The 14,761-nt window shown below is 31.2% G+C and overlaps 1 protein-coding gene across 1 annotated transcript in view; it reads left to right on the plus strand.

Annotated features, from left to right (window-relative positions):
- Positions 1-3,686: 3,686 nt before the first annotated feature.
- The window catches only part of LOC117171775 (nuclear transcription factor Y subunit alpha-like), a 46,919-nt gene continuing 35,844 nt past the window's right edge, over positions 3,687-14,761 (plus strand). The window contains exon 1 of the mRNA XM_033359384.1: positions 3,687-3,738. Within this exon, the coding sequence (XP_033215275.1) occupies positions 3,687-3,738 (52 nt within the window). The remainder of the gene's footprint in view (positions 3,739-14,761) is intronic.

Consider the following 14,761-nt stretch of genomic DNA (forward strand, 5'->3'; position numbering starts at 1 on the left):
TTGTTGAAAATTTGCTTCACTTAGTAGACAATTATTATAAATTTGTTACATTCTGGATAAAAAATACTACTTAGTTAAAAATTTAACTCTTGTTCAAAACTAGTGTTTCTGATTTCAAAATTAATCCACTTTTATAGAAATTTCATCTTTTTGATAAAAATAGTCTCACTTGACTGACAAATAATCTACGTTTTTTAGAAATTATTCTCTTTTATTTAAGAAATCAAATTATTTCAGTCAAGAATCATATTTTTGGCTGAAAAATTGAGCTACTTTTTTTTAAATTCGTCTTTGCTTGTAGGCAATTAATTTATCTTTTTGTCTTGAAAATACAACAGTGTGTTTAAAAGCTTAAATTTCTTTGGTGATATAAATTCTTAGTATTTGTCAGAAGCTCAAATACATTTACTATAATTGAGAATATTTTACTGTAAAAAAAGTTTCAAAGTTTCAAAATTTAGTCTGCTTAAAAACCAAATGTAATGAGGCGCCTCTCAAGAAATTTCCAATTACAAAAATTAGTTTCTAAACAATTTTTCTGCTCTAAACTTCTAGAAAGTGCCCGTTACAAAATTAAAAACTTGTATCATTTAGTCATTGTGCACAATAAAATATTTCCAAGTAAAAATTTTGTATTGAAAATATGCTTAAATTAATGTATCGATATCTTGCCACATTGCCAGATTCAAAACGTGCAATATATAGGAAGAATTGACTTCTTTTATTGATTTTTAGTCTTAATCACGACCTTAATTTAATTATAAATTAAAAATTTTAATTATAATTTTATATTATAATTGGAAATTTAAATTTTTTAATTTTTTAAATATCCTATATACATTATTACCTTACAATTATATGTATCCTTTTTCCATTCCTTTCTTCATATTTTGGTATTAAAAAATCCCCTGAAATCTTTTTTTAATATGAATGAAGCTATTTTCAAGAAAATTCACCTTTTGTTTACAACTCTTATTTTCATGTGAGATAAACATTTTGGATATATCGCTGGCCAATGCGATACCACATTTTTTGATGACTCAAACATTGCGGCTTTCAGGAGAGCAGAAATTTATAAAAAATATATAGCACATTATACTGTAAATAGATTATGACTCATCGTAGAGAAAATTTGACGAGATTATAAAGTTTTATTTTATGCCAGAGAATAATGAAAAATTACAAAAAAATTTCTTTCTTTATCAGGCACAAAAAGAATAATTACTAAAGATTGGTAGAAATTAACTTTTTCGATTTGTCGGGAATTTTCTAAGTCAATAGTAAAAAACTAATTGCTTGGTAAAAAGAAAATACTAAGCTATCTGGAAAAATTATTGTGTTCATTGAGTCAGTAATATTATATTCATACGATCTATTATTTTTGTGAACTCATTGCTAATTGTGAGATTATGACGTTAGAAAGTTTAATTGTCCCATAATATTCATGGAGTACATTTTATTTTAATTTGAATTTCATTATGTATATTATATGAAAAAATATTGTTTAAACGAATTAAGGGTTATTAAAAAATTAGTATTAATTATTACTTTAACGATTGGTGAATAATTGAAAATAAATTTATTAGAATAAATGAAATTTCTTTAAACATTAATTAACCGATAGTAGTCAATATTTTACTGAAGAAATAGTAATAATTACTAATTTAAAATAGAAGAAAAATTAAAGAAAATTCAATTTTCTTAAGTAATAAAAAATTAATACACCGATTTTAATAAATATTTCTCTAGACTAATAGTAAGAATTTCTAGGAAAAAACGGAATTTCGAGAGAAAAATTCTTCGCAAAAATTTAATTTGTTTAAATAATTGAAAATTAATTAATCAATCATGAACATATTCTTAGGTTTCTCTATTTCAAACATAGGGATATTCTATTGTGCAAATTACACAATTCCGGATAAGAATACGATTGGTATATTCATGTTCTCTAAGAAGCCTTTGGCACATTTTAATTTCAAGTTTATAAAGTTAAAACAAATGTTTACTGAAACCTAAAAAATACATAGTATCTATAATAATAAATTTACAAAAAAACAATACTCATCAAAAGGAATATTTTAGGCAATCCTTCATGTCATTATTTATTTAAATTTTTGACAGTGAGTTTCCCGTGTTTTACTTATAATTTATAAATATTTTTAACATAAAGAAAAATGTTCAAAAATTTATAATTATAATTATAAATCTCTCTAATGCTTGTTATAATTGAAATATTCACCATCAATGCGCTTTTTTAAATTCTACCGGCAATTTTTATGGTTCTGTTCATAACGAACAACAAAACTAGATCAGGTTTATCTGGAATGAAAAGAAAATTTTTTCACTAAATCTTTTTGCAAGAAAGTTTCCTTTATTACATAGTTTCGTTAAAAGAATGTTACATGCATTTTTAAAGCAATCATCTATTTATTTATTTACTATAATTAAAAACAATACATACCTGCTACCTTGTGTAAATGTCAAATTTCTATCCACTGGAAATTTCAGGCTTTAGCCGCCGCGGGCGCTGCCTGTCTTATCCGGTTAAGCTACGAGAAAAATTCATACCTTAAAACTTTTAAACTTGATCTGGGCAATCAACCCTAGTTCTCCCATTCAAAACAAACGATTTTTTTGAAAACATTAAACAAAAATTTCTCTTTTTTTGCTTGTTCATGGTCCAAACTAGATCTGGCGCTAAACATGCTCATATTATCACGTAAAGTTTCTTTCCCTAATTGATTTTAATCTCCAATTTTACAATTAAAATACCCTTCTATTATTACAATCCAATTTTGATGTTTTAAGGGCATGTGATACTTAGAAAATTGTCGATCTTACCAGTTTTAGGTTCCCCCATCTTTTTTTCTATAATAATAAATATTTTGTATTAAGAATTTGGGAAATGATAGCGAACATTCTAACGGCCGTCCCCACACATTTTTTGTGGGTTAATTAAAAAAAGTTTTAATTTAGAAAAATGTGATGAGATGAATTTGCATAGCGCTTAGGAAATAGTATTGATTTTTTCAGCGTTAGATTCCCCCGGCTTTTTCCCTAGGATAAGAAAAATTTCGCCTTCAAAATCTTAGAAATGATAGCGAACATGTTAACGGACGTCCCCACACACTTTTTTTGTGTTTTTTTTTTATCAAAAAATTTTTGATATTGCTAACAACCTGCGTGTATGTTTCGAGGTTATGTGTGTTACAATTCACCCGAGCGTTACTTCCAAATTACATAATTTTTTTGGCCGAAAACTTTGGACTTACAAATAAGCATAGTAACTATTCACTTTTTTCTTTGAAAAATGCAATTTATTGTTTGGAAAATATTCTACTCTGGTTGAAATTGAACCTTACTTGGTTCGTAAATCAGTTCTTTAAATTGAAATTCATTTTTTTTGCTTTAAAAATCGAACTATTTTTTAAAATTCGCCCTTATTAATAGACAATTATTTGGGTAGAATATTATTTTTTTATTAATAATTCAACTGTTCGGACAAAAATTTTTTTTTTCTTTAAAATATAGAAATTTGGTTAGGAAATTATCTTTCTTTGCTGACATAAGTTTTTAGCATTTCTTACTAGCACAAATAAGATTATGAAAGACAACAATATTCTATTGCGAAAGAAGACTTTATTACCTTCACAGTTTAGTACACTCTCTGCTTGTATCGTAAAACGATGAAGATCGTCATTCTTTTATTTGCCTACGTGGCTTTGCTTCGTTTTTCAAGTGAGTGTACCTAATATTTTATAATAATAATAATAATACTGAATAAAAAAGTTGCATGTTATTGAGATATAATATAAAATTGATAATTAATAATTATTATTTGAGAGAGATTTCCAACCTATATCTCTATTGGATGCCGCGTTGGCAAATTTAAATAATGTATCATATGGATTTCAAGAATGTTAATTCTGATCTACATTTCACTGCTAAGTGAACAATAAAAAATCGAAATAGAAAAATGTACATTTGAAAATATGTTTAAATAAATTCATCGATTTAGTGCCACATTGTGAGATTAAAATCCTGCAACATATGGGAAGAAGTGACAATCATCAAAATTTTCTAGAGCTACAGGCAATTCTTGAACGTTCTTCATTCTGATTTTCTAAGTATCAAGTTGACTAATCAATGACTAATCAATGACCGATTTGGGCCAGATCGGGCACACAATTTTGTGGTTGGTAAATTTGGCCCCCTCTAGACCTCGGCTTAACAGCCAAGCTTGCCAGTAGATGGCGCTTCATTAATTTCGGGGACTAAAGTGGGTTGACTCCAAATCGCTCAAGTGTCAATGTAAAGTGTCAAGCGTCAAAAATATTTAAATTATTATTTGTAAAAATGACAAAATAAGTGAGAAAAAATTCCAAAAGTGAGCACAAGACGAGTGCGTAGGTATATTATACTTCAAAATATTTCTGAATTACGTGACTATAATAAGTAAATTTATTAAGAATGTTAAGATGAAACCTAACCTCGAAACGAGGTTATTCATTCATAAGAAAAGTAGAAAAAGTAATATTTCATTTGTTGAATGTGAAAACGAATTATATAAAATATAAATATAACCTTCTTATTTATATTCGCTTTTGTAAAAATAACTTGAAGAGCCAGTGCGATATCATAATCCACTTATTTCAAAATAACTTTCCACAATCAAGTTCAATATAGAAATTAAAAGCAGCTTCAATTTAGAAATTAGAACCAAAAATATATTGCAAAATAGTTAAATGGTTTATCATACACAAATGCTGGCTGATATATTGCGTCGTTTGACTTTTTCCGTTTGCTTGAAAAAAAGTGTCTGACATACTCCAATTTTTTCTTATCGCGATCTGGTGGATAAGCTGATATTTATGTTCTCAAATTTAAGTTAAGGAGGCGATATATTAGATTTTAATATTATTTTATTTAAGAATCTCTGGTTATTAGGAATAAGAAAAATAAATTAATATGGGCCCGATCGGGGCCAGACATGGTTATATCTGGACGCAGCGCTTGGGCCCGATCGGGCATCGCGTTTCGTTTCGACTCTGGCCCCATCCATATAGCCTGATTTGAGCCCATTTTGCCTGATCTGGCCCCGATCAGATCCAAATTAGAATTTCTGCACTGGTATAACTTAACAGATGTCTTAATCATAGGCTTCATTGATCTGTATTTACGCATTTTCTATTTGCTGAGGTATTTAAGAAATAATTCAAATAATAAAAATAAAAAATATTTGAAAATGAAAAATTAAATACATATAGCTTTCCAAGAATCTAGAAGATACTCCCGCTTCTCTCACGATAATCTAATAGAGATTTGGATTAATATTTCTTAAAGTATAAAAAGAATTTTTTTCCTTTATTTAAAAATTTTTCAAAATTGTTGAAAGGCATGAAACTTTCTGAAGTTTTATCGAATTTAAAAATGTCATTAGGATAGTTTGCAATTCTATTTGACACGTATCAACAAATTTCACAAAATTTTTTAAAACTCAAAAAAATGTTATTCAAATTTTGAAAAAGCTCAAACTTTTAACATTTTTGTCTGAAAATTTTTAAAATTTCCACAAGTTTTGAATGAAAAAAAATTTCAAATTTTCAAAATGCTACAAATTTTTAATTTTTGTTGGAAATATCTGCTTAAAGAACTTAGCCATCATTTTGAGAACCTCAAGACGTGTATCAGAGGCTGACTTGATTGGACAAATCCTTCAAAAGTTAACGTGCCTATTACATTCAGGTAACCACACATACAGACAGACAGACACCAATCAAATTGTATGATTTTCGGATTTTGTGAGTGCCGAATACCTTACACTCTCATTAATAAGAATGTAAACATATTTTAAGATAATATAATCACCACATACAGCTTTCCAAGAATCCATAATCTATATTCACCCTCACAGTAATATTTTACGACCCACTGGAACTAACCCTATCTCATTTATGGAAAGAAGTCTCACCTTCCACAAACTAAAACAGTAAAAAGTAGTTGCTGTTAGGAAGTAGCTCCTCTCTTGAGTTCTATTTTCTTTAGAAAAGTAAGAGAGCCGTAAAATTGAGATAAGTGCCAAAGAAAAGCTCAGAATTATGGCATAAATAAAATTTCCTAATTCCATGGCGTAGGTGCTAGCGGAATGCACCTTTTTCCTTAAAGCCTTATCTAGATGAAGTATTATTTTCAAATAGATTTTCATGAAATCTCATGCATTTATATGTCTAGGCTCTTTTGTACCCTAGTTTGCCATTGAATGGTTAAGGCACATATAAGAGGGAACGATTTATTGTTGTGATATTGAAATGGGATACCGAAATAAGAAAGAAAAGTTAGAATAAGTACGCAGGAGAATGGGTAATAAGAGAACTTCACTCATCTTAAGAAGGTGCGGAGTCTGAAGTATGGTGTAAGAATGGTGGAGTATGGTGTAAGTTGACAATTTTTTAGAGGACTAATAGGTTTTAAGCTAAAGAAGTAATCGGAAGGAACTAATTTACGAAAAGTATGAAAGGGATGAGTGAAAGATATAGAAAAAATAATTGAGAATCAAATATGAAAGTTTTTAGACCGTAACAGTGACAGGCTACATAAGAGGAATTATTTATAAGGTAAAGTATAGGGAAGCGTAAATGTATCATGGGTCAGAGTGTCGGTTATATAAGTCTGAAATTGCTATCACTTGCAAACAGTTTTTTTCAGTATATAAACAGTTCATAAATCCTTTTTTTTAGATGGTGCTTTGGATCATGTACAACCGCATGGCCTTAATCCAAGTCTTACAAGTATCCATTCTTTTAATATTCCTCTAAGAAACTTAATCATTATCCAGAGAATAAGAAACGGTGCCATTATACCTGGGAATTTACTTTATGGAGTTCTGCAACATGTACCAGACAATTTTATTCCAGCAGATGCGAACGAACCATTCGGGCATGCTTTCGCAATAATTGATGAAAACAATACTTTTCATGCACGTCTTTTAAACGGCACGCAAGCAATTAACCAACATAATAATAATAATGGGATACATAATGGAAATAATAATCATGCGACCAATGCTCGCAATGAAGTTCCAGAATACATTTGTTATATAAGAAGACCACCTCATAATGGGTTGGAAGCTACACTTCTTCCGATAGAGGAGGAGGATGACATGCATGGCATCCCTTACGTTCGTTATATGGGTCCTGGTGGCATCAATGTTGTCGGAGCTTTAGCACATTTACCTCATGAATGAATTGGCACTAGGTCAACCTTAAGGAAGTGGCACACCATGAATTAATCTAAAATGCCAATAACATTTTAATGATTTCTTACTTTCAGCATGTTTGTTGAAGAACAATATTTTGCATTAGATAAACTAACGAAGTCAGGCTGTACTCTTTCCGAACTTGATGAACTCGTAGAAATTGAACCGCGAGACTTACGCAAAACAATCAGAGAAACTACCATCGAGATCTGGAATGAGGTATGGACAACACCTCCTACGACAAAACTTCATGAAATAAAAAGTCAGGTCCTTGAAAACAGCAACATCCTGCTAGAAAACCGTAGGAACCAAATAACGTTAACAAGGCTTAGAATTGGACACACCCATTTAACCCACTACAATGTGATTCTGAAATAAGACACAAATTAATGTAAAGTTTGTGAAGTAACTCTCTCCGTCAAACATCTTCTAATTGAATGCTTAAATTACCTCAACTTGAGAAGAGCACAACGGCTACCTAATGAAGTGAGGAAGATGCTTAACGACCCAGCAACTTTTCAGAACCTTTTAAATTTTTTTAAAGAAATAAATCTCAAGGAACGAATTTAGTCGTATGATTACCAGTGTTAACAAGCACAAATAACGATATTTATAAACATACAAGAATAATATAAACAATTGTCAATCAAAGTCGTCGCTAATGACCATGTAGTTGATGCGACGTTAAATCTACAGTACAGCCTTAATGAGTTGATATCTAAAAAATTATATTCATTTCGTATTATATTGATCATACGGAGGAGAAGTGTTGAGTTTCAACTCAATTCTGATAATCTTGAATATTCGCAATAAAATTGACAAAAATTTTTTTATATTACGGGAAATATACGTGTCAAACTGGAGGGGTTTGCCTGGCCAAAAAATATTATTTTCATTTTTCAAAACAGAAAGAATGGGTAAATTTTTGTGTGGACTAGAAGAAATTATTTTACGGAACTGCAAATATCAAACAATTTTCGTAAATCTTTTCTCGCTTTTCTGAAATTGTATACAGAAAATAAGTCTATCAATGAAAATTCATTCAAACCATGCATCCAAAATTGTTTGTGTCAATGCCTCAATGTATGAAGGGTAAATGATTTTACTAACATGGTCTATTAGCTTTCTGGTTCTATTTGCTTTATTATGCTGAGTTAAGTGACCCAATTTAGAGCTTATATTTCCGACTTTTATATCCAACCTGATCTGTTATCGAGGATATCGATTCCATCTTGAGGCAAGGACTGCAATTGTATCATTTGAGATGCTAACCATGTTCCGATGATGCCTTTGTCTTGGTTCTACAAGTCTTTTTTAACAGAATAGTTGTCTTTTTAACTAGGGAAAAATCGATTTTTACGAGTACTTGTCACGAAGGAAAAATAACGCTACCTTATCTGAAAATTAAGACAATAAAGAAACTAAAATAGTGACGTCATCTAGATTGCAATGTTGGTAATACTTCAATAGAAAAGTCTCCTGCTTTATATAATCTTTCAGAAAGCCTTTGGCATACTAATATTTTTATCAGCTTATTTTTGCCAATTAGGTGTAACATGTTTTTGTAATCCAGCTAGAAATTATTTTTAAACATAGGCTCCTTTCGGTGGAAGAATAGGGAGGATCGAAAAATAAAAAATTTTAATGTTTGAGCGATTTGATATAAAAATGTGTTACCTACGCGTTATCGAAAATATAAAACTGTACTGTCTTATATGACATTCTTGTTAGCAAACACAAAGTTGCAGAGTGGGAATTAGATACTACACGAAATAATCCAACGTCACCTGCTATCAATTTAAGGAACTTTACCACTACCTATCGATCCTTTATTCCCCGATAAAAGACCCTATATAATGACCAATTTTGGTTTTCCTTGCACAGCACATTGTTAAATTTTTCAAGAAGGCGTGATTTTTTGAGATATTTTAGCCAATATGAAGTAAAGCTCTTTCAATTTAAGAAGAAAAAAATTTCTAGATTGATTTAAGAGACTAGCGTCAGCGGGTTTGATGCTTTTTCTACTTTTCTGTTTTTTGACCGACATCAGTTTGGGTTAACTGACTCCAGATGGGGTCTTTTGTCCATAGGCACGTCGATGTAACGAAATTAAAAAATACATATATTAAAACTAATGATTTGAAAATATCGTAATCAGCATCGACGAATTTTTCCGATTCCAATGAGATATTATTTGCATAGGAAAGGTGAAAATTTGAAGAAGTTCAATTGAAGAAACTTTAGGTCAGTATTCAATTTGACATTGCTCACTTTTCGATTTTTCAAAATTTATGGACAAATTACATATTATTGGAATCGGAGTAATTTAAAAATTCCGAATATATTACTTTAAGGTTAGGGATTGCAGAATTAATAATTTTTAACTGTTTAACTACAAAAGAGCAAGTGAGTGAAACTCAAGTAGCTGCCTGGACCCCTATAACTCGAAACCTACGCGCGATGAAGTCCTTTTCTTTTATGGCTAACATCTGTTAAAAATCATTCTGACTATTTTAAAAACCCAAGGAAAGCAATAAATATTAAATTAAGAATAAGGGGCCATTGAAGAGAGAAATTAAACAAACTACGTGTGAAAAAAAGGGCAAGGACTGCCTCCATCAAGAAATAACAACTCAAATGCGCGCCTGTAGTAGCGTCTTCTCTCAGGTAACAAACTATAGCCGGGCTCTAGGTCAAGCCATTAAAAAATACAATCTAGAGCCACGCTCGGGGTGCTCAGACTGGCCCAAGCCTAAAACAGGGAAGATACCTGGCGATTTCTGCACAAGTACAATTGAAAATTAAGCTATTTGGTAGAAAATTGACATTTTATTTAAAACTCATATTTTCACGATGAAAAATTAATCTAAAATCTTTTTCGGATCAAAACTAGAATTTTGTTTTTAACTTTGTCTTTTCGATTAAAAAAATCATCTGCTTTATTCGAATTTGCAATTTTTTTTTGATAAACGTTAAAGTGTTTCATTTTAAAGTTTTTCTTCTTTGCTTGTGTATTCAACGTTTTTGTCTGGAAATTTGGGTTGAAACACCTTTTTGTCGAAGATTCCTAATATTATTTCAAAGTTTAACTAAGCTTGAGGTTTGCGGGGTTAGGGATTTTGGGCTTAAGATATGCGGGGTTGGGATTGTAGACCTAAAGTATGTGAGCTTAGGTATTTTGAAATTAGGTTTTGTTTGATAGGATTTTGGTACGCTTGGGGTTTTGTAGGATTTCGTTTTGTGGCATTGGGTTTTGTTGGCTTTGGATTTGTGGGTTTGGTATTTTTGGGCTTGAGATATTTGGTTGGGGATATGAAAGGTTTGGTTTTCAGAGCTTGGAGTTTGTAAACTTGCGGTTAGTCGTGTTTTGTTTCAATTAAAATAGCTTAGCATAAGCTAAGTCATTATTAATTGATGTGCCTTATGGCTGATACATAAGATATAAAATGATTTACACTTATATATGTGTCTTTACAAATTAAATTTTAATTTTGTCTTCTCTGCATGTATACGTTAAAGGGGACAGTCTTTTGAGTCTTCAAACAAAATTTTATTTAAATCGGTAGAGATTTGTGACAACCAGCAAATTTGATCAATTTTTCCCCCACTGTCTGACGTTCCCTTCTTCAGGTAACTCAAACTTTTCCGAAAATACACACACACGCAAAAACACACTAGTCAATTTTTCTCTAATAGTCCTAATAAATAAAAGACGTTTATTTATTTGCTTGAATCGTTAAAGGGTGATAAAAATATCCTTTAAACCATTCCCAACACTTCTCCCGCTATATTATGTTTTTCACGTTAATCCTGAATCAATCTCCGATCCCAATAGTATAATCGAAACACATTGAAGATTTTTTTATTATACTAAGGGGTTAAGAAAATAATTTACAATAATACGTGGGAATATATCTTATCAGCGAAAGTGTTCAAATGTATACGAGGTTACGCGAATTTGACTTAATTCTCATTGAGTTTTTACGTTTAAGAACCTCAGAGTCAGAAAAAATTATTTTGACCAATGCCGTCTGTCTGTAGTTTGTAGTATATACGAACAATAACTTTTAAAAAATCATCAGATTGGATTTGGCAAGCTATTTCAAGGCTAAAAGGAAAGAACTGCTTTGTCAGAGAATATTGGATTGCTAAAAATTGCTTTTTTATACATGCTTGATACGGGAAGCCATATCAGCGAAGAAACCAAATTAATCAAACACATCACGTGCATTTCTGTCACAAAAATTTCTTGTCACAAAATTTTTTTGATGAACCAAGCATTGTGGTTTGCAGGGGGGCAGAGGCTGATGAAAAGTATATTGATTATAATGCGGTAAACAAATAATGGCTCATCTTAGAGAAAACGTAAAGAGAGTAGAAAGTTTTATTTTATGCCAGAAAATAATGAAAAAATCACAAAAAGTCGGCTTTCTTTATCAGGCACAAGGCAAATAATGACTAAAGATTAGTAGAAAATTACTTATTTGGTTTTCCGTGATATTTTTTAAGGCAATAGTAAAAAACTTATAGCTTGTTAAAAAGGCAATTATTCAGAACTTACATAATAATATTAAAAAATGACTCGTCTTTTACATATCGGTAAAAACTATGAAAATTCTACTAAAAAGTAATGAGAACTACACTTTTATACTAGTTTTTGGCTTACACGCTCATCTTACAAATTTCTTGCATTCGGATACCGTGTTTGTAGACACTATTCTCTTTCTAAACACTTCCGAGTGATCTCTTCCCTGATGCTCCGATAAGTATTTAAACCAAATACCCCTAAACCTCGGGCAGTCTGGGAAAACATGTTATAAGTCTTCTATTTCCTTAACTTACCACACGCCCAGCGAGTGACATATCTTACTAGTATGGTATATCTTTCTAGTATGCCATAACTTTCTAGTATAATTTTAATCAAAGCTGTGCTCCGTTCCTGCAGAAATCCACCTAACTCTAAAAATTTCCTCAGTCCTTTAAACCAGTTATGCGTATTTCCACCACCCATTGCGCGTGCCAACTCCATCAGCCATACCAAAAACTGACTTCGAAACTGCGTATTATCCATTCGACAAATTTTCTCAAGACAAGAGAGTGTGCTCAAAAGAATAACACAGGGGTTGCCCTGTGTTTCGGCCGTATCACCTAGTTTGGCGTGCAAGAGGGCAGATTCAACAACTGTTTAAAAAAAGATAGCTGCATCTTTTCAACATCAGACGTATTCTTCTTCAAAAATTATACCCATATCTCATATACACAAAGAATGCTTCTCTTGTTGAACGATAACTAGAGTTTTTTAGATTTGAGAACTCCAGGATGAAGATCTGTTTGCTAATCATCTTTAGACGTAGAGGATCGTTCTATCAAGTAGCAGGTACTAATCTATGCATTTAAGCTACTATAAGATGCTTTTGTACCTGCCAGAACTCGTGTGAGTGGTCGCTCTCTTTTTTACTTGTACGTTTGCCGGCGTCATCCGGTTTTTCCTTTAACCGTGTCTCGACATCCTTTTTAGCTTACGCTTGCTTTGTTGAATGCACGCGTCCATCTCCTCGTTGCATATATCCTTGTCATCCACAAAGATTTTGTTTCCCTTCATCATAGAGTTTATTCACCGTTTTTTCAAGCTGGTTGTTTGGAGAATTAATTGTTTTTGCTGCTCTATTTCTTGCATTGTACGATCATTTGCAACTATAAGCTCCTGTTTTCTAAATTTAACTATCTTCAAGAAGAACATCCTTACCGATCGCGATGCAATTAATTGAATTATAGCGGAGTCTTTATTCTTAACTTTTCGTAGCCGGCGTAAGTCTGATATGGCTACCTCAGGGATTGCAAGCACAGCTTTCTCTAAAATTGCTGTTATTTTTAAAAAATATTCCTATTACTTCATTCTTGATCCTTTACGGGATCCCTAATCTCACATCTAATAGCCAAAATCTTTATGAAACATCTAGAAACTATAATCGGTAACCAATTGAAGCTTAAACCGGAATTTTGGTTCCTTTACGTTGATAACACTTCTACCATCTAGTGACGTTGTAGAGATGTGCTATATAAGTTTTTCGATTTCATCAATTCACTACATTCTCATATTTACAAAAGATCCGATAACACATTAGAATATTAATTTCACAGAAAACCCAACCATACAAACAGATATCAACATGCCTCCACCCACCCCCACCCATTTCAAAAACAATTAGTCATCAACTCCTTTGTATACAGAGCTATCTCTATGAAAGATAAATATAACTTACAAAAGGAATTACAAAACGTTCAAGAAATCCTAATACAGAACGGTTTAACAAACAAACAAATTTATAAAGCACAAAAAAATACACTCAAAAAAAAGTCAACACAACCTATGAAAGAAAGAGAGAGAGAAACGACCATCTTAACCTCCATCCAAGGTGTCACAGAACAAACATGCACCCCCCAGTAGGGTAGCAGTACATAAAATCTCTTGTTTTTTTCTTTTTTTGGAGAAGTCTATATTGGAGAAACCGTGAGAGCGGTAAGCAAACGTATATAGGAACATGTTACTAAAGTCAGGCTAACACGATTTGGACAATCCGTCAAGAAAAAATATATTGTACCATGATTGAGGTTAGGTTGCATTGTTGGGATAGTTGGCGGTCAAACATTTTTGAATTTTGGTTGTTCGTTAAAGTGTGTTTTTCAAAGATGTGAAGTAATTATTTTTGCACTTTTAGAAAACAAAAATTATCAAAGACTATAATCATTCTTAGAAAGCCTACAAGACTTCTTGAAAATCCTCAAACTTCTCCGAGTTTTTTTTTTAAATTCCTCCAAATTCTTTGCAATCATTTTAATTATTTTAAAGTATCTCGCATTTGGCTGAAATTAATTTTCTTTACGTAGAATATTTTAAATAATCTTAAATTCCTTTAAATCTCTTGACAATCCCAAAAATCTTTGACTTTTTGCAAATAACTTAACATTTTTTGAAATTACATGCTGAACATTCTTTAAAGTTACTAAAACTTATGAAAATATTTTAAAATCCTCTGAAAATTAGCTTTAAAATCCCGTCAAGTCCCTGGTTGTTTCTTAAAATCACTTGAATCCTTCGAAATCCTGTAAGATTTTTTGATTATCCTTAAACTCTTCAGAATTTTTTTAAAATCCCTTGAACTTCTTTAGAATCATTTGAAGTCTTTTGAAGTTTCTCGAAATTGACTAAAATTAATTCAAATCTCTTAAAACCCCTTAATTTTTCTTAAATTCCTTTAAATATTTGTAAAACCCTTAAAATCTTTGAATTTTTTCAAATTCATTAAAATCTTTTTCATTAACTTTTCAAAAACTCACTTTAAATTCTTTAAGACCCTTAAAGCCTTCTTTTGGGTCTCAATGGTGGAAAGGACGAATTAGAAGGATAGACGTGTAACAGGGAAAGATTGTGAAAGAAAGGTAGCTCAGTTACTCCAATATCCCGGAGTAACCATGTCGCCAAAAAAATTATTTAGGATAAGTCTC

The sequence above is a fragment of the Belonocnema kinseyi genome, chromosome 4 (assembly GCF_010883055.1).
Source record: "Belonocnema kinseyi isolate 2016_QV_RU_SX_M_011 chromosome 4, B_treatae_v1, whole genome shotgun sequence".
Lineage (NCBI taxonomy): Eukaryota > Metazoa > Arthropoda > Insecta > Hymenoptera > Cynipidae > Belonocnema > Belonocnema kinseyi.